At 38.9% G+C, this 19577-nt stretch overlaps 1 protein-coding gene across 13 annotated transcripts in view; it reads left to right on the top strand.

The window, feature by feature from the left end:
* The window catches only part of LOC137124082 (teneurin-3), a 379316-nt gene that overhangs the window by 226837 nt on the left and 132902 nt on the right, over window positions 1-19577 (top strand). For 10 of the 13 annotated variants that reach the window (XM_067498733.1, XM_067498732.1, XM_067498734.1 and 7 more), the window contains one exon: window positions 15326-15514. The exons of the other annotated variants lie outside the window; for them this stretch is intronic. In XM_067498733.1, coding sequence (XP_067354834.1) covers window positions 15326-15514 — 189 coding nt within the window. The remainder of the gene's footprint in view (window positions 1-15325; window positions 15515-19577) is intronic. 13 annotated transcript variants of the gene reach the window in all.

The following is a 19577-nucleotide window of genomic DNA, read 5'->3' as shown; positions in this document are numbered from 1 at the left end:
GCTATTCTGTCACTGTTCTGCTTCTGTGTTGATGCTCTTTTTTCAAGCAGAATTTTGAATGTGATTCTGTAAAGCTGATGGATTGTGTAGCTTCGGGGAACAGTGTCTATCTGTATAGGCTACAGGGCTTACGGGCCTTTTAAAAAGCCTTTTTCAGTCTCTCTGTATACAGTGGTGCTGGATTGTTGGTGAGCCCTTGGTGAGAATGTTCTCTATTTCTGCAAAAAAAACTTACACACAAGTCCCAATTTCAACAGAACCCAATTAAACAAACAGTAGCATTATTATTATTTAAAAACACTCAATTTATTATTTGTAACAAAAATCCAAGCTTACATTTTTGTGTGGAGGAAAAGTATGTGAACCTGTGCCTTCACTAACTAGTGTTAGCCCCCTTTAGGAGTGTGGGCCCCCCTTTTACCACAGTGGTACGAGCCTTTTCCAACTGTGGGGTAGAGAGGAAGGTAGAGAGGTTGTCCGCCAATTCCAACACTAGGTCCACAGTTGCTGGTTCAATCCCCGGCTCCTCTGGCCAAAGTGTCCTTAAGTAAAACACTGAATCCCAATTTAGTTGCTCACTGTGTTGGCGAGCTGCATAGCAGCTGATGGGGGCATCAGTGTGTGTGAATGTGCAGATTGGGGAATGAAAAGCAGTGTAAAGCAGTTGAGTGCCAATAGTTAGTAAAGTGCTATATAAGTGTGGACGATTTACAGCACTAACTAAATGTTTACCAGCCTTGCACATTTAATATTACATTTCAGGTCATATTTAGGCAGAGACAGCATTCACAAATTTCAAGTGCCATTGCTGTAGATTTTCTAAGGCTGATAGACATAGTTAATTGTTAATCAAATAAATTTGTTTTCATGTTTCATAGATTATTTTCTAAAACATTTGCACATATAAAGTATATATAATATATACAGTACATGTGCATCCCTTTCTGAATTAGGTAAAATGGTAAAAAAAAATTATCAATAACTGCACAATTAGCTAGTATAAATGTTCATTAAAATTAAAGTTAACTTTTAAATAATGCTGAATATATTTTTATTATTTTACTGCAAACCACACTCCTTGACCTTTTTTACTTCTGATGCTTCAGAATGTCTCAGTATCACTTGCTGAATAAATGGACTCGTTCATGCAGTAAAACATGAGAGAGAGTGAGTGTGTGTATGTGTGTGAAAGAGAGAGAGAGAGAGAGACTATGTCCTACACCTAATTGTATAACACGGATTTGGTGTTCAGCATTAAACTGACCCTTTAACTACTGTATACCTGCACAGCAATAAATCACCCTTTGTGTAACTGTGAGTGTGTGTGTGTATGTATGTGTGTATCTGTGTCTCTGAGTATAGAAATAGGTTTAGGTAGCTCTGGGGTTATGCATTCAGTTGCCATAAGATAAGGCTAACAGGCTAGGGAGCACATTAGAGAGTCAGGGAGCTACCTCACAAATATATTAGGTGTTTGTGTCTGCACGTGTGTTTTACGTGGGTGGGCGAGTTAGTAAGTGAGTCCAATAAATTCCTTTCCACAGGTTTCCTCCAGCGCTGTGCTGCAGTACACTGATTACAGAGAGAGAACGATGGAGAGATAATATCAGTAAAAGAATAAATGAGTAAAAGCAAACTAGAGGGGGAATAGAGCAGAGGAACGGATTGTGAGATGGAAGGTGAGGAGGGGAGGCAGAGGAAAGAGAGGGATGAATAACTGTGTATGAACCCACTCAGACAGGATAGAACAGCTTAAAGCTACTTGGCAACATCTGTAGTTAACACCAGGGAAACACATAACCTGTCAATCCACTTAACTCTTTCTACCACCCACTCAGTTCTATTGTCAGGCTAATATTGTAACATATATTTATTCAGCATATATTATAGTAAAAAACTGTCACAGTCATTCGGGAAGCATATGTAGGCTCAATCAGGATAATTATGAATTAGTGAAATAAAGATGATTATTCCTAATGGTGATCCACATAGTACCATCTGTTCTGGTCTGCTGCACACACACACACACACACACACACACACACACACACACACACACACACACACACACACATAAAGTTGAAGACAGATGTGATTCAAATTAGGTTGTGGGGTTTTAGACTTTGATCATCTAAGAGGAAGTTTAAATTCCATTCTATGTCCTTTTAGAGATTATGATTAAATAAATATTAAAACATATTTTCACAAGAATGGACTAAATAGGTTTCTAGACCTTCAAATAGGTCTAGATTGGATCATAGCATCCTTAGTACTCCAGTGCTTGTAATGAGTAACAGTAATGTAGAGGATTTTCATGCTTTCATGCATACAAAGATGATAAATGGAACTTTATAGTTGAACTAAAATCTAATGTCCCCTGCAATAGTCGGTGTGCCAGACTTTATCTAAGGGTCAGTAATGGCTGATTGATCAGGATTTTGCAGTTTATTTGTTTATTTATCATGGAATGCTCTAAGTATTGTTTGTAAACCTATGTTTAACTACTGTGCATAGATGGACGACTCTGTACAGCACATGTTTTCTTACCACATCAACGGCTTTCTGTGCACAGACATTAGTTATAAACCAGAAACAGGCCTGAAAATTGTAGTGAGTAATGGTCCTATAGAGTTGAGAGGACTGGCCACATTTTCCTCACTACATTATAGTGCAAGTGCGCACATGCACAGCACAATATGAGTAAGGCAGAAAAAAATGGAAGCTGGTCAAATACTGTGTGCTGGCCACGCAGACGCTGAGAGATTATTGCTTCCATTGGCAGATGAGGGATGGATTTCATTTCATTTGGTCAGCTAGCAGATCAACTTCACACACAACAGAAGTTGGGACAACTGCTAATCCAGTACATAGTTTCATTCTAATGCTGCATTTGACTTTTTTTTTTAATTTCACAGTTTTTAAAGTTTAGGCTCAAATTTATATATTATCACATGGAGTATACACTATCATAAAATAATTCAATTCAACTTCAATCCAACTTTATTTATATAGCGCCAATAAACAATAAAGTAATCTCAAGGCAGTGGAGAGTTGAGACAAAAGTAGAGCTTTTTGATAAAGGACATCGTGGCACTGTTTACAGATAAAGAAATGAGGCCTTTAAAGAAGAGAACAAAGTCCCTACTGTCAAACATGGTGGAGGTTCAAAGATGTTTTGGGGTTGCTTTGCTGCTTCTGGCACTGGATGCCTTGACTGTGTGAACGGTATCATAAAATCTGATGAATATGGGGTGCAACGTAGGTCAAGGGTCTTCCAGCAGGACAATGACCTGAAACACACTTGTTGTTACAAACAAAGCGCATGAGAGTTCTGAAATTGCCAGCAATGATCTCAGAACAGTGTTTGGGAGAAGGTGTCCTTAAAATCTGAATGAACTGAAGCAATTTGCAAAAGTAGAGTGGTCCAAAAATCCAGTAGAGAGTTGTAAGAAACTCATTCATGGTTACAGGAGGCGATTGATTTCAATTATTTTTTCCGAAGGTGATGCTACCAAATAATAAGTTATGGGTGCCAAAAATTTTGTCCAGTGCATTTTTTGGTTCTATGTGAATTTCTATCAAGTTTGACTTTTCTTCTCTGTTTTTTTGTGTTGTTCAAGTGCAAACGAAAATCAAAACTTTTGCAATTGGAACAGTGAATGCAACAGAGAAAAGTTGCATTTTCTGACAGAATTGCAAAGGGGCCGATATTTTTTGGCCATGACTGTAATCATTTGTGACTGACAACGAAGGATGCTGCATGTGAACTGTTTTTTCACATGAACATCAAGAGAAGCCAAAAGCAACACTCAAGTTTAGTAATGTTACGATCCCAGCAGAGAAAAGGGCAACAATTACATAAATAGCAGATGTGGCGCAGGAAGGTAGAGCGGTTGTCCACAGTTATTGGTTCAATCCCCACCTCCTCCAGTCACACGTCGAAGTGTCCTTGAGCAAGACACTGAACTCCAACGTAGTTGTTAGTTAGTGTGTGTGTGATTGAGAGTGTGAATGGGTGAATAATGCCAATAGGTAGAGAAGCGCTATATAAGTACAGACCTTTTACCATTTACATAGTTTTGGATATGTTCAGTAACACTTTCTGCTTATAGAGTAGTAATTTAAAGCTGCTGCTGAGATTCTTTGATACCTCCCCACGTCATACACGGGATGTCATTAATCACGAGGATACATAGCATTACTTTCTGATGACTTTCACAGCGGATGCTCCGATAGGGGCACCATTATGTGCATGTGATCAAGCGTATATCTGCAGACACACCGGGACCAGAGAGAAAAAGTTCTGCTGAGGTCAGAACATAATAAACACATACACCCGTTTTCTCTCTCTCTCTCTGTCAGCACAGGAGAGGTGGAGCGACCAAAATAGAATGCATCATGACATGAGCCACAGCCACAATCACAAACATATCCCATGTTCACAGAGTAGTTGGCTCTACTTTAAGGCCCAGGGCAGTCCACGTTTGAGTCATAAAATACGAAAGAGGGTTGGCTTTCAAACCGTAGATTCCTCTGGCTGAAAAGTAATCAGAGAGCCTGACCCAGCCAGAAGCACCACAGTCAAGGACCGAATCCAAGTCCCTGTGGTGTTGAGCAAATTTACTTCTTCTGCAGATACTTCTTCCCAGTCGCCCCTTAAAACTCAGATGAGCTTAAGTTTCGTGTTCTCCACTGTGGCATAAATCAAACCAGTATACACCCAGCTTGTACATTTCAGAGTTTTTCTTTATCCTGATGCAGCATGGAATAGCTTTAAAATATTTGTTAGGTCAGTTGAATTGTCATAACCAATCTCATGACTTTACACTGCTTTTGAAACCCTGAGCCATCATCTTTTTTAGTTTAATATCCATTTATCCATGATCTATAACTGCTTACCCTTGTGGCTCACAGAGCGCTAAAGCCAGTCCCAGCTGAAGTTGCGACAAGAGTCAGGGTATGAACAAATCACCAGTGCATTACAGGGACAACACTCAGACATTCACTCACTCATGCAAATCAACATTTATGGGCAGTTTAGTCTCACCCTTTAATTTAACTGGTAGGTCTTTAGACTGTGGCCGCACACATAAACGTTCATTCATCCATCAGTTCCGATTTTTCCCTACAGCTTGTACCTATTAACGTATGAGAAGCCAACTGGGACTGAGGCAACAAACAGGCCAGGGAATTCCTGCCTCATGTCACATGCTGAGGAATAGTATGTGATCGTGTCTGTGAATTTCTGAGCAGAGTAAGATCTACTTTACTTCATGTGTGTCTAACATAATACAACAAGGAGCAGTCCCTGTTACACACTACTGCCTGCTGAAAACACTACTACGTTGACAAATACAGGTCACGTGCAGCAAAATGCATGTGGACACACACTGAGAGACACTTGTTTTGAGTGACTGCTCTGCTTTTGCCTTAGGGATGAAAGTGACCTCTAATTTGAGTCTCTTTGTGTGTGTGTGTGTGTGTGTGTGTGTGTGTGTGTGTGTGTCTGTGCGTGCGTGCATGTGCGTTTGTGTGTGTGTGAGGTGCAAAGGCTGAACATGCAAAATGTCTATTTGATTATGATGAATAGAGTTTTTGATGATATTCTGATGATCCGAATTATGAGACCTAGATATCAATGCCATAGTTGCCAAATTCGTCCTATATTAATCTAGACCCCCAAGGTGAACTTATTCAAGCTGCTCAATGTATTTTTACATGTTTGTACAACATCTTAACTTCAGCATTGCTCTCTTTGTTTGGATGTTTCTTGTCTACCTTGGAATTAATTACTTCTGAATCTCTGGATGCCCAAAGTAATTTGACATAATTCAGAGCAAGGCTGCACAATATTTTATTTTAGCGTTGTCCCTGCAATGTGCGCATGCACAGTAATCACATCACACAATGTGCGATTTTGAGCCAAATTGTCGACACTACATTAAGCTATTTGAAACAAGAGTGTTGACTAAGAACTGTTACTTTTCCAACACAACCTTTATAGTGGGTTAACAAATGTATTTTGATCTCCAAAATAACGTCAGAACAATAGTGACAGCCCTCACCTGCCTATCTCTTTGGTCGTGATGAAATCAGTTGTTTTGGTCAATTCATCCATTTGCAAATAAAGAAACTAAATACTCAGTGTGTGTCCTTACACTCTCCGGTTACACTCTCCAGCCACCAACTCTCCCTCATTCTACTTTGTAAGGCAATTAAGGACTGTGGAGAGTGTAAGTGAGTTGTTTTTCAACTACAGCTCAGCCTAAAGGCAAAAGCAGAGCAGTCACCCAAAAACATCTCCCCAAACATTCTAGAATGATCACTTCTTTCCAAATTGAGCTTTTCATGTCATCTAGTAAAAATTTATGTATTTTTCGTAAACATAATATATTGCTGTTAAAGTTTTGTTAACATTTTGCAGCTCTACTTCACTTCAATCACATTTTAAGCAAAACTCAAGAAAAGACATATATGCGCAAATGTGCACTAATAGCCATTGTTTTCCTCTGGTTTAAAGTGAAGATTTGTTTCTTAAAGAAAACGTACAAAGACAAATTAGTGCAAGGGTAGATGCACAGCTACAATGTTGAGCTCATTATTTTCCACTTCCTAACTTGGTGCTTGATTGAAGCTATTTGGTTGGCTGGCTACCTTTCACTCACTGAGGAGGCAGACAGTGTGTGTCTGCTGAAAGATGGGGTAAAGTATTGCTCTGTGTTTTGGTTTCCCTTATGGATAGGCCTAATTTATAACACAGAGACACATGCGCAATTCATTCCTCTAAAGAACACATTACAGAAAAAACTGATGTCAGGGGACCGGGCACACCTTGTGTTTACGCGTTTATCTGTGTGCTTGTGCAGTTGATTATACACCCAAGTACGTCATGGAAATATTGTGATTGCTCTGCATTGCCATTCTTTTCACACCGGCATTACAGTATAACACCTTTTAGGCAAAACACAACAGTGTGGATTAGCCTGGTTGCCAGATCCCATAAATCACAGGCAGTGCTCCTACTGAGACAATGTGTAGCTTTGTTGTTTGCCACAGTTAGTCGTAGGAAAACCAATCACAGCAGCAGATAAATCAGAATCAACTATATTTTAAAATATATTTTACAAAGAACAAACACATTTTTAGGATAGCGGTTGAATTTATGTCTTCACAAAGTGTTTTTTTCTCTACAATCACATATGCACATTTTAACAGAACTTCTGAGGGTATGTGACTAGATGGTTTTAGCATGTGCCCTGTGTGTGTGTGTGTGTTTGTGTGTGTGTGTGTGTGTGTGCGTGTACTTAAAGAAGCCATATTATGCATTTTGTGTTTATCTTTTTATTCAGGATTTCTTTTGAAAAAGTTTTGGATGCTTCACAATTCACAGAACAGAGAGTGCTAAGCCATGGTTGTAAAATAAGAGGAGGTGATTCCAACTAAGCAACTTTTTCTTAACCTTTTATTAACCTTTTTAATTAAAGGTTTATTAACCTCAAACAGTTTGTTTATGGACTGTTTTTGATGTATATACGTAGGATTGTTGCAAATGGTTTGTAGGGTCCCAGGAGAGCCTTGGGGAAGCCTTGTGACAATGACATGTTCAGCTAACAGTATGGTGCTTAGGGGTTAATATGGAGACCCATCATCACAACAATTAAATTACAACCCCAAAATAATCAGAATAAGGCCCCTTGAGGGCAGCGTGGTGGTGGTAAGGCTTGCGTCCTTACAACTAGAAGGTCCCCGGTTGAATCCTGGCCAGCTGCTGCCTCTCTGTGTGAAGTTCGGATGTTCTTGCTGTGCTTCTTTTTTACCACAGGAACCATCCATCCATCTATCCATCCATAACTGCTTATCCTGCGGGAATGGCATCTGTCCCAGCTGTCACTGGGCGAGAGGTGGGGTCCACCCTGGGCAGGTCTCTAGTCTATCTCATGACCAACACATAGAGACATACACAGGCAGACAATAAATCCCACCTACGGCCAATTTTAGGGTCACCAATTAAGCTAACATGCATGTCTTTGGCCTGTGGGAGGAAACCCATGCAAGCCAAACATGCAAACTCCACTGTCTGTGCCAAAAACTCTGTACAACCGGAATGGATTAAGTGTCTCTGTAGTTCCAAAGCCTCTCTAAACAGAGTGAGATCTCTTCTATAGTACACGTACCACCCATCATTTACACCCAACCTGATTTTTTATCGGGTTTAGAATCTACTAGTTTAATGTTTCATATCATGTCAATAAATTTAGAAATGAATTGTAGTTCTGCATCAGGACCTTCAGCAGCCTAGTTGAAGCAAGTAGCTGTTAACCAATAATATGCATTTGATATAGAAATACAAACAAATACCATCTATTAAATAGTTGTACTATTAACAGCATCTTTGGCAGAAACACTGACTTAATAAGGAAATGCTCTTTAGTAGCCTGCCCCACAGCCCTGTCTGATCAGAATAACAACCCCTTCCTTGTACCTACATGTCATGTCGCAAAAGCGCCGATTTAAATCAATGTTAGACTTAATGTTATTTAGTTCTATTAGTGCTTTTTATTTTGCATTTCGTCTTTTACTTTATTGTGTAGTTCAGATGTTAGAGCAGATGTCCACAAACCACAAAGTACGTGGTTTAACTCCTGGTTTTACCTGTCTATATGTAAAAGTATCTATGGCCAAAAAAAACTGAACCCTAAGTTGCCCCTGAGGTGTTCCACTTACTGGGGTCTACTAAATGACTAATTTTAATTATTTGTCAAATCAAAAGAGACTTCTATGTAGTACTTTAGTTTTCTCTGCCAAGAAAATGAATTAATTCTTCATAAGTTTGTAGGAGTGTAATTGGAGTTGGTATATTTGTATGTTTAGTTTCTACAAAATAATAAATACTTGGAGATACCCGATTTCATCATAGTTGCTCTTTTTTTAATTAGTTGTGCTACTTCACAGTCCAACCCTATTACTGCCTGCAGAAACACACAAACACACAAATACACACACACCACCATCACCACCACCGCAGGGAGTACTTCTATTTCTCAGCTGATTCCTGGTTGGCACTTGGTGTGCATCACAATGATGTGTTTTTCTATGTTCCACACCTGGGGAACCCTTTGTGTGAATACAAAGAGTCACACAAAATTGGCCCAATCAGACATATGGCTCATGAAGCCTGACATGTGCTGTAGGCACAATAAGCAGGAGAACGTATTGGGTAGGTAAACATAACCCAACGATTTGAGACGTTGAAGCGTTACATCTGAAGAGTGGAGATATTCTGTCTTCTGATTACAGTCTCCTCCACTTATTCCCAACTTCACGGTCAAAGGCTTTTTTTGTCTTCTCCTCTGAGCTGAGAAGTAACAGCAACCAACAGAATACCAATAGCTAAATCCTGGGTGGCCAAATGGGTAGCTTATTATAAATTTCATATTTATTTCGAGGGTTAATTTATATAAAAATCCCTCTATCACTCATCAACATTAAATACTTGTCCTCAAAGGAGATTTATTTGTATTTAATGGTTCAAAAGCGCCCCCTCCTTGTGGGGTACTGCAATTTACTTGACACCTAGGTACTTCTAAATACTTGAATGAATTTGTGATCGTGACTGCAAATGCCGTTTTGATCAAACTGTCAGGTAGGAGAAGGTCTGTGTGGGGCCGTTTGGGACACCAACCTCTTTCAAATCTGAGTAGATGGTGAAGTGATTATGTCCTAGCTATTGATCATCATCACATCTTCTTTTACAGATGCTGTTGCAAAACAGGAAAAGCCTAAATTTTTGCTATGTATGTAGTAGTATTTGTAGTAATTTTAAGTCCTTCTTGTACTTTTTTGTCCATTTATGCAAAGAAAGTTTAGAAACCCATGTGCACAAATACTATTTATTTAGTATTTAGTATCAATGCTTCACAGCTGAGGGGTGATCGCAGTAAAAGAGAGTTCCCAGGAAAAGAGGAGAAGAAAGGTAGTGAAAAAATTTGACAGAAAGTACAGAGGGAACCCCTACCAAACTAATCTGTGTGTGTGTGTGTGTGTGTGTGTGTGTGTGTGTGTGTGTGTGTGTGTGTGTGTGTGTGTGTGTGTGTGTGTGTGATTGCCAAAACCAAGCCAAGCAGGGATGAAGAATGAGGAGGCACTGAAGGAGCCAGGTGTTCAGAATATACAAACACACACAATCCCTCACTCCAACAGCTGGCTGAGATCTAAGGTTGCACTTGTTTTGTGTGACAAGGCCAATGGGTTAAAAAGCTTGGCAGCTTTTCCACTAAGATGACAAAAAACAGTCATTGGTAAAGTACAAAAGAGGCTTCTTGACCTGAAATATGTCCTGTTTCTATCAAACTAATGTCTCTAGCAAAAACAACAAGAACAAAGTTTTTACTGTACTTGATTTAACACCACAGAAACGAAAACAAAAACTATATAACTAGATAATGAAATAGTAATAGCAAGGAAAGTCTGAAGCCTATGCTTGTTGCAATGCTTGCAGCCTGATCTTTGGTTGTTTTTTTAAACTTTATTAAGAAAAAATGGTCCTGTTAGGGGTTAGTTCCATTGGTCTTCCACATAATAATACATAGATGCAGATGTCTACAAATTATATCCAATTTCCCAGAAATTGGATATTTCCTGTGGTGTCGTAGCAAGTGGACCTTCTTGGATCATAGTTTTTTACGTGTGTGTTACATTAAGAAAAAGCCCTCGGGCTATCAGCAGCAGCGCTAATGGTGTGTTCAGGAACAGGTCATCCGTGTTCAGGAAAACGGTTCTTGGCAAAAGCCTGTGCTGCTGACCCATTATGCCCAGTTATATCTTTAGGTGGATTTCTCCTGAAGTTTTCTCTGCCATGTGCAGTATATGTGTAGCTGAGTTTCTAATAAGCGTATTACAAGAACACAAGGTAAAATTGCTGTTACTGTGCTGCCATTCTGCTCCAATACACAGTAAAATAGCAAAACCTCAGGAAACACTTTCCGTCACTAAACATACCTTTGTGAATCATGCTTACATAAGTTCAACATAGAGGAGAAATCTTATTACTCATCTGCTGCATCAATACATACATTTACAGTGACTTGGTTACTTACAGTACGTGCATGTAAACACACTTTACTGTCTTTCAGAGACCATGACAGGAGACACACATACATACACATCAGGCCTAAAGATTTGTATGTGTTTGTATGTTGTAGTCAGTGGGTCCTACGCACATATTGCTGTTGTCTAAATCTCCGGTGGAGCTGTCCAATTTTCTCCATGGGAAACTGTGTTAAGCTCTGCTATGATTGCCTGGGAACATGTTATTGAGGCCCAAGACAATATTCTGTAGATACTTTAATCAGTTGAGTACAAGTAACCTGTGATGAAATACTGTGTGTCAAATGGCATGGTGGCCCTTGGCATCATCCTGCACTGCTTGAGGGAAAGGATGCCGCATTCACGTCATGGGAGAACAATAGATAAATAATAATAAAATAAAGTAAGGTTTGGTGTTTCTGATTTGGTTTCTGTCTGGTGTGCTGACATTTATACTGTCAGCACACCAGAATGCAGTTATACTTTTTTTTATATAGTTTTAAAAGGCAGGATTTACACAATATTCTGCAATCAGAAAATGCTCAATAAAAGTAATTGGATAGTCATTTTTAACATGAATTTAGTTTTAGTTAAATCACCCCTTTGTGGTACACTGCAATACTTTCTGATGAAGATTCGGTACATTGAGCATTAACATGGGAGGGTAAGGAAGAGTGGGGCAAGGGCCAGAAAATGTGTATGTGCATTTGTGTATAGGTGCTTTCTTCAGGCAGTATTGGCTGATCTAGACTACTGAGAGTACAGTAACTAGATTTGGATCTGATCAGTAAACAGCCCACTTTTTTTTAGAAACTATCTAGAGGAGGATGTGTTTTTACCTGCCCTCTGAGTCTTTGTCCCAACACTTCCCTTGGCGTTTACCGAATTACAGTGAACACACTCACTGCAGGTTATTTTAACTTAATCCCAGATAAACCGTCCTGCTGCAACAAATACAATTACTAATATAAATACAAGTGCAAATGGAGAACCAGTTATGAATCAATCCACCTCAAAAAATAGTCCCCGATTAATGCAAAATTTGATTCTTAATGAACCACATATGACCCATGCCCAGCTTCTTCAAGATGTTACTGCATTAAAAAGAGATTTGATGAAAATAATGCCACTTGTGATAGGAGAAAGAAAAAAAATAACAAATATTGAAAGAAAGATGGACAGAAGGAGCAGCCATTAGAGACAGAGATGATAACAGTACTGTCAAAGCATTGTGTTGTTCTGTTCTTGTTTTTAAAAGTATAGACATCTTGAAAGACTTTTTTTAAATGCAACCACTGATTTCAAAAGTGGCTACTTCCATATTTTTTACAAGCACAAGTGAAATATTGAATTCAAATATTAAATTCAATTTAGCTGTTTCCCCTAGGGTTTAATCGTTGTCTAGGCGCAAAGGCCTCTAAAAGCAGCTTTTTGATTATCACACAATAATAGAAGGGAGGAAAGCCTTTGATACTGTTTATGGCGAGGAATGCAAATCCAGGCACACTTATGTGGGGTACCTGCTTTTTAATATTGCCCACAAATAGGATTATAAACATCACTGGACATTTTATTTTTCCATCCACAACCCCTATTCTGGGCTATTCCTGTGTATTTCATAATAAATTCTCATATCCATATGATTTTTTTGACTCACAGAAAGAAACAAGCCAGAAGGGATTCAAGTAAATAATTAAACAGACAATCATGTTAGGTTATTTCGGACCAGTTAGCATTGCGCTGCCATGCTGTAGTTTTAGCCTGAAGCTGCAAAGATGAATGTCAGGCTGGGATCTACAGTAGATGACTGGAAGGGACAAGACTGGCTGTGTTTGTGTGTTTTTAATGCTAGTGGGAGCATAAGATGTATAGTGTGAATGTAGTGTGATGTGCTTGACCAGGTGACTATTGTGGAAACTAGTTTGTATTATATTTCAATCTCAGTATCTGCATTTTTATAGATGTTCCACTAAACAAGATTGCAGTTATTTACCTATAACCTAATATTGATTTTATTTTTCAGTGTCCTCCTTGCTCACAAATGGGAGAGATTGAACGATTAAAAAAAGAAAGTAAATTTTATCTGTAAAGTGCTGTTAATAAAATGTTTTTTTTTTTTCTTTGCTTTCCAACAAACAAATTACATTCTTTTGTGCCAGCACATTTGTATGGAATGCAAAGCTGGATGGAGTTATCTGTCTGGGCAAAACACAAACACACAATGAATTCTAAACACAAATAAGCACACGCACAAACAAAACAGAGATGGACCATTTAACATTCACAAGTCACTAAATGCCAAGGTTACCGCATCCGTACACAATCGATCAATGAAGATTTGATCTGGCAGTCACAACATAGCCACCTCTTTGTTACTTAAAGTAACACAGTGGTGTAGTAGTTTGTGCTGCTGCCTCACAGCTAGAAGGTCCCCGATAAGAAACCACAGCTGGCTACGTCCTTTCTTTGCCTGGGTTTGCTCCGGGTACTTTGGTTTCCTCCCACACTTCAAAGACATGCATGTTAGATTAATTGGTGACACTAAATTGCCCTTAGATGTGAATGTGAAACTTGTCCAGGGTGGACAAGTTGGCCTCTCATCCAATGACAGCTGGGATGGGCTCCAACCCCCCACGACCCTGAATAGAATAAGTGATAAATGATGAATGGATGTGATACTTGGATGAAGTTCTGTATCATTTAGTCATTTAGCAGACGCTTTTATCCAAGGCGCCTTACAAGTGAGGTACAGGGCAAGCAAAAATCTAAATCAAGGAGAAAAAAATCAAAGTCCCATCAAAAAAGTGTTTACATTTCATGAGATGCAAGAGAAAGAAAGAGCAGAAGGAAGGTTTTTATATATATATATATATATATATATATATATATATATATATATATATATATATATATATATATATATATATAGAGAGAGAGAGAGAGAGAGAGAGAGAGAGAGAGATTTAAGTGCATAGGAAGATGCGGAAGCGTTCTGTTTTCAGTAGTTTTTTGAATATTGGGAGTGAGTTTGCTGAGTCTGCAGAGTGTGGTAGCTCGTTTCACCATCATGGGAGCATTGTGCTGCTTGCATGGTGTCTTCTGTGTGGTGCTGGGAAACCAGATGTCGTTCATTGGCAGACCGCAGTGGACGGGAAGGATTGTAGACCTGCATGAAGGACTTGAGGTATGAGGGAGCTGTTGAGGTGATCACCCTGTAGGCGAAGACAGCTTTGAACCTAAAAGCAGATACAGGAAGCCAGTGTAGTGATCTGAAGAATAGTGTGACATGAGTCCTTTTTGGCTGATTAAAAATGAGGCATGCTGCCGCATTTTGGATAATCCGCAAGGGTTTTAATGTGCATTAACATTGTGCATTGTGCGTTAACGGTAACCCCATTAACAAAGCGTTGCAGTAATCAAGACAAGATACGACAAGCGCCTGTACAATGAGTTGGGTGTTATATTCCATGAGGTAGAGTCTGATATTCCTGATGTTGTAGAGGGCAAATCTGCATGCTCTAGAGGCTGAGAAGATGTGGTCCTTAAAGCTCAGTTGGTCATCAATTTATTTATTTTTTGTCCTTTTCGGCCCGTGAGTTCAGGGTCGCTATAGCGGATCATTGTCCGCATGTTGATTTGGCACAGTTTTTACCCTACCCTACCAGTTTTTACCCTTCCCAATTTCTGCCGGCACTGCACAGCTGGGGATGGGAATGGGCGGTTCAGTGTCCTGTCTGGAGACACTTCGACATATAGCCAGGGCTGGGGATCGAACCACTGACCCTTTGGTCCGTGGATGACTGCCTTTACCAACCAACTTTATAATGGTAAACTGTCTGCACCTTTATAGCACTTTTCGACCTACTGGCACTCAAAGTGCTTTCCACTGCTTCTTATTCACCCATTTCCAATCATACACACACTCACACACACAGATGGGGGAGCTGGTATGCAGCTGTTCAACACTCAGGTTCAGTGTCTTGCTAAAGGACACTTCAACATGTGATCGGAGGAGCCGGGGTCGAACCAACAACTGAGAGATTGGTGAAAGACCGCTCTACCTTCCTGCCCCACAGTTGCCCAAAGCCTCATGCAATAATTTGTAGTCACAATATCAGCATACATCACCATACATTATCATTTTTTTTCTTTTTCTTTTCGCAATTGTTCATTGGTACTTTTATTCATTCTTCAGACATTCATTTCCGTGTTTTCCTTTTTTGGATTTGTTCTTTTATAGGTTCACCCATGCCCTCCCCCTCCTGTCCATCATCTGTCATTGACCAATCACATCCACAATCAGGCAGTCCACATGACAACCCATTGTTAGGCAATGCGCCTGAGCCAGGCTCAGAAGAGGATGAGGAAGAGGTGGAGGACGAACAAGAGGAGGAGTATGCAGCACGATTGTACTTACCTGTAACACATGGTAAAGGGACATTCATTGCTTCATTAACCCCTTATAGAAAACCATTTCATTTCTGTTTCTAACTAACCGGACTATCACTACTTTGTTGGGTCTGTACGGCGGCCCAGACCTTATCTCATTATTACAAAATCAATTTCTTGTAATTATGAGAAACGAATCTTGTAAATACGAGTTAAAAGTTAGAGTGGTTATTAATCTGTCAGTATTTGAGACAACAATGCCATCATGGTTTAGGATAACCTAATTTAATTTTTAACTCTCAATTTTATCTTTAATATCAATTTCCGTTTTTCATTTTCGACATAGAATGTCAATTTAAACTTTAAGAGTTTGACCAACTTTGCGTTTGACCAACAAGAAACATGAAGTTGCTTGTTGCCATGGATATGAAGAGTTGCTGCCAGCTGCAAATAGAATCTTGCTTTATAGTCTAAAGCGAAACTGAGTCTACAGCCTATTTGTTGACATCCTGGAAAACTAAATCCACTGAATTATCTATCTCGTAATTATGAGAAACATAACTTGTAATTTGAGATAGTTGTGTAACTCAATTTTAAATACATAAGGTTTCAATTTTTTTCTTTAGAAAAGCATTAAGACTTAAGCCATTGCTGTAGTTCCTAACACAACTTCCTACATCTGGCACAGTTTCTACCAGACTTTCTTTGTTGCATGTTTGTTTTTTCTGCCTCTGTGTCACATGAAAGCCGAAACCTTTATCTGCAATTAGAGAGCAACTGACATTCATTAATACAAAAAAAAACAAATATTGGTGCCTATTTTCCTATTTGACTTTTACTATTCAGCACCATACGTACAAAAACTGAGTTGAAAATGTTATGAGTATTTAATAAGTGCAAAAGAGATATTCTAAAAATGTAAAGCAGAGTCTGGTTCAAATTAAATTGCTGATCTGAGAACTGTTTTCCTGTGAAGGCTCCCAAACCCACTTGCTTTCTATGGCTTTAGTTTGGGTGTGCATGTAAGTAATGCTTTTAAACTTCTCTCTGGCTTCCTTATATTAAAATATTTCTCTGCTTCTAGCCAAAAAACTCCTCCAGATGACATAACTCAGATGTCATCACTCATCATTAGGAGTTAAATGATTTATCTGGAGGAGTTTTGGAAAAGCAGGTTGACAGTGATCACTACAAATATCATAGTAAGAGCACCGAGGTGACATGATCAGAACCGAAGCATTTTTCAGCTAGAAGTAGAGAGATATTTTAAATATAAGGAAGTCAAAGGGAAGTTTAATGGCATTAATTTACATTTTCACCGACTATCCATACTAGAACCAAAAGAAGCAAATATGCGTTCAAAGGGGAAGCTTTTAATTATCATATAACGCCTCATTGTTGTAAGTAATAATGCATCATATATTCTATATATTGGGTAAACTCTGTGACACTGTTTAGCGTCCTCTCATCTAAGCTTAAATGGTCAGATTGAAATTGGTGACTTTTTTTGTGGCTAATTGGTGTATATGCATTGCCATAGAGACATAATCAGAAACAGCGTTGAAACAGGATCTTGACGTGACTAAAAGGTTGTACATATGTGTGTATTTGTGAATATGTGTGTGGTCCTCTTTTTCCAAAGTAATCCCAGTATGACCTAACCAACCAATGTTCAGCCAAACATCGAAAATATCACTTTGACCACTTCTTGCACTCTTTACACAAAACTTTCCTTTTTTTCTTCCTTGACGTCACAATGATTTTGTGGGAAGTGGAGCAAATGAGTGAAGTCAATGGCCTTTATTTTATTTCTTTTGTGCATAAAGACAAAACACATAAATGCAGAAATGTTATTTTATTTCTTATTTTCAATGGGAAGAAGCTGAACGGGGAGAAAAACACCAATTGTGAGACTGTAGGATACTTAGATTTGTTTAATAACTCAATAAATACCAGTCTATATATTGACATTTATGTAGCCATTACATGTATATTTCTGTCTTTGAGCAGGGTCTTTGAGACATTTAAACAATTTTATAGACATGTATAGGGTTGGAGGTGTGTTTCCTTTTGTTCGTATAGGGGTTCAAAAGGAGTTTGATGCTGTGTTTTCATGTTCACCAATTGTGATGAAGGTTTCACTGTATAGAAATTAAAGCAATATAATGTACTGTATGTAAAGAAACATGTTATATTTATGACTTTGTTTGAATTGATTGAAGTCTGGTATTTGTACATCACCAGCTGCTGGATACCTTCTCTGATTATATTTTGCCTTGCCTGTACTTCTTATCTTAGATGTTAGTGAGAATTCAAACAGTAAATCCGTTTACTTTACATGGGGTAAATAGGTTGGATGCTTAAGTCCAGTCCAGTTAATACCTTGGAACTTGCCATCACTCTGAAATAAGTTTCATCTGACCTTTGTTGTAAAACTCTTTCAAGCACTTCTTGTTGAACTGTAACCTCGCGATTCTTTTTTTGTGGCTGTCGTAGCAGAAGTTTGCATGTCACAGTATAGGATCTGTATCTCTTAGACAGGTATTTGTTTTATCTCAGTTTCTTTCCAAACTATTGTGTAACTAACAAGTGTTTAACTACCAGGGGACACAACACAACAATTATTCACCCTTAAACAGAAGGAAAACGTTTTCCCCTCAATTTATTCAGAAACCAACATGAACATTCATGTTGGTTTATGTTAACCAAAAATGGTCAGAACTTGTCAGCTTATGCCAAAGTTAATTTCTGTGTGCTGCATGAACCATGCAGAGATGATCAATCATGGTTACAGGGATAAAACACAGTATGGTAATAATGCAGCATCACCCCAATCACAAAAGGTGTGTTATTTCTGTTGATAATTATACCTGGTTTGCTTATATAACATTGTGTAGAATGAACTGGGTTTATATCTTTGACTTGACTTTTGTAAATGTAGTTCCCAGCAGAGGCGTGTACACACACACACACACACACACACACACACACACACACACACACACACACACACACACACACACACACAATCTATAACAGATTCTCTCAAACTATTCCGCTGTTATTGCAATGTGTCTGTGTTATCTACTGTAGGTAAATGTAAGTATTGAAGTTCTTTAATCAGCGTTGGAGCCACATTATCTTGATTGGTCCATCCCTACAGTGTATTAATCATTGATTCTACAATGCATATAGGAAATACACACTGCAGTGCACTAGATCCTTCCGCTAAATGACCAGGAGTAGCTCTGCAAGTCATTTTAACCCAGCACAAGCATTTTTTTAGGACAAATTAAGTAATACAGTGCCACTTCTCAACAAAAACAGGTAGTGTTTTGGGCCTGAGAGTGAAAAGACGCCAAAGATCCTCTACCACCCAGCCTTAAGAAGCCTCAAAGACGCCAAGGCCATCAGCTCAGGTTGGAAAAAGCAAAAGATAAAAGACAGGTTTATTTGCAAGCAGTGGGATGACGCCAGGGCTTATTGACAACGTCTATACTAAAGAGGTCAGACTAAGGTTAAGAGAGAAACACAAATAACACTTAGTGCTTTTTGCTTTGGGACCAAGGCTTTGGGAATTCTCCCAACACCAACAACTAATCAATGAGCCACTGAATGAAAACAAGGAAGACGGATAGAAGAGTGGAAAAAGTGATTTTCTTCTTAACACCAGGCCCAATTAATGGTGGTGATGCAGGGATGGGATGGAGACAGGGAAGCCAGAGTGTCAGAATCCTATTTCAATGAATCACAAAATAGTTTGGTGGGGGTTTGGGGGGGCACAGTATTTAATTTTCTTGTGCAATAGCAAAAAGAAAAGTAAATCAATTATTGATCAGGCTAATGAACCTCAGACTAGTGGCAGGAATTAAGCCTCAAAAACACATACACAAACACACAGTCATGTCGGAGTCAGTTCAGATGCAGTTTTGCATCCGAAAAGCCACAAACATACAGCTGATGTCTGAAGCTGATTGCAGAATGGAGTTACTTAAGTGAATCAAAATGTTGTGGCAGACTCCACACAAGGAGACAGGCAGATGACGAGAGAGGCAGACGAAGATGCAGTGGGAGGGAAATAGAGGAAAGATGGTGTGTGTGTG

The sequence above is a fragment of the Channa argus genome, chromosome 3 (genome assembly GCF_033026475.1).
Source record: "Channa argus isolate prfri chromosome 3, Channa argus male v1.0, whole genome shotgun sequence".
In the NCBI taxonomy this organism is placed as follows: Eukaryota; Metazoa; Chordata; class Actinopteri; order Anabantiformes; family Channidae; genus Channa; species Channa argus.
The sequence above is the reverse complement of the archived record's forward strand: the minus strand, read 5'-3'. Positions and strand labels throughout refer to the sequence as shown.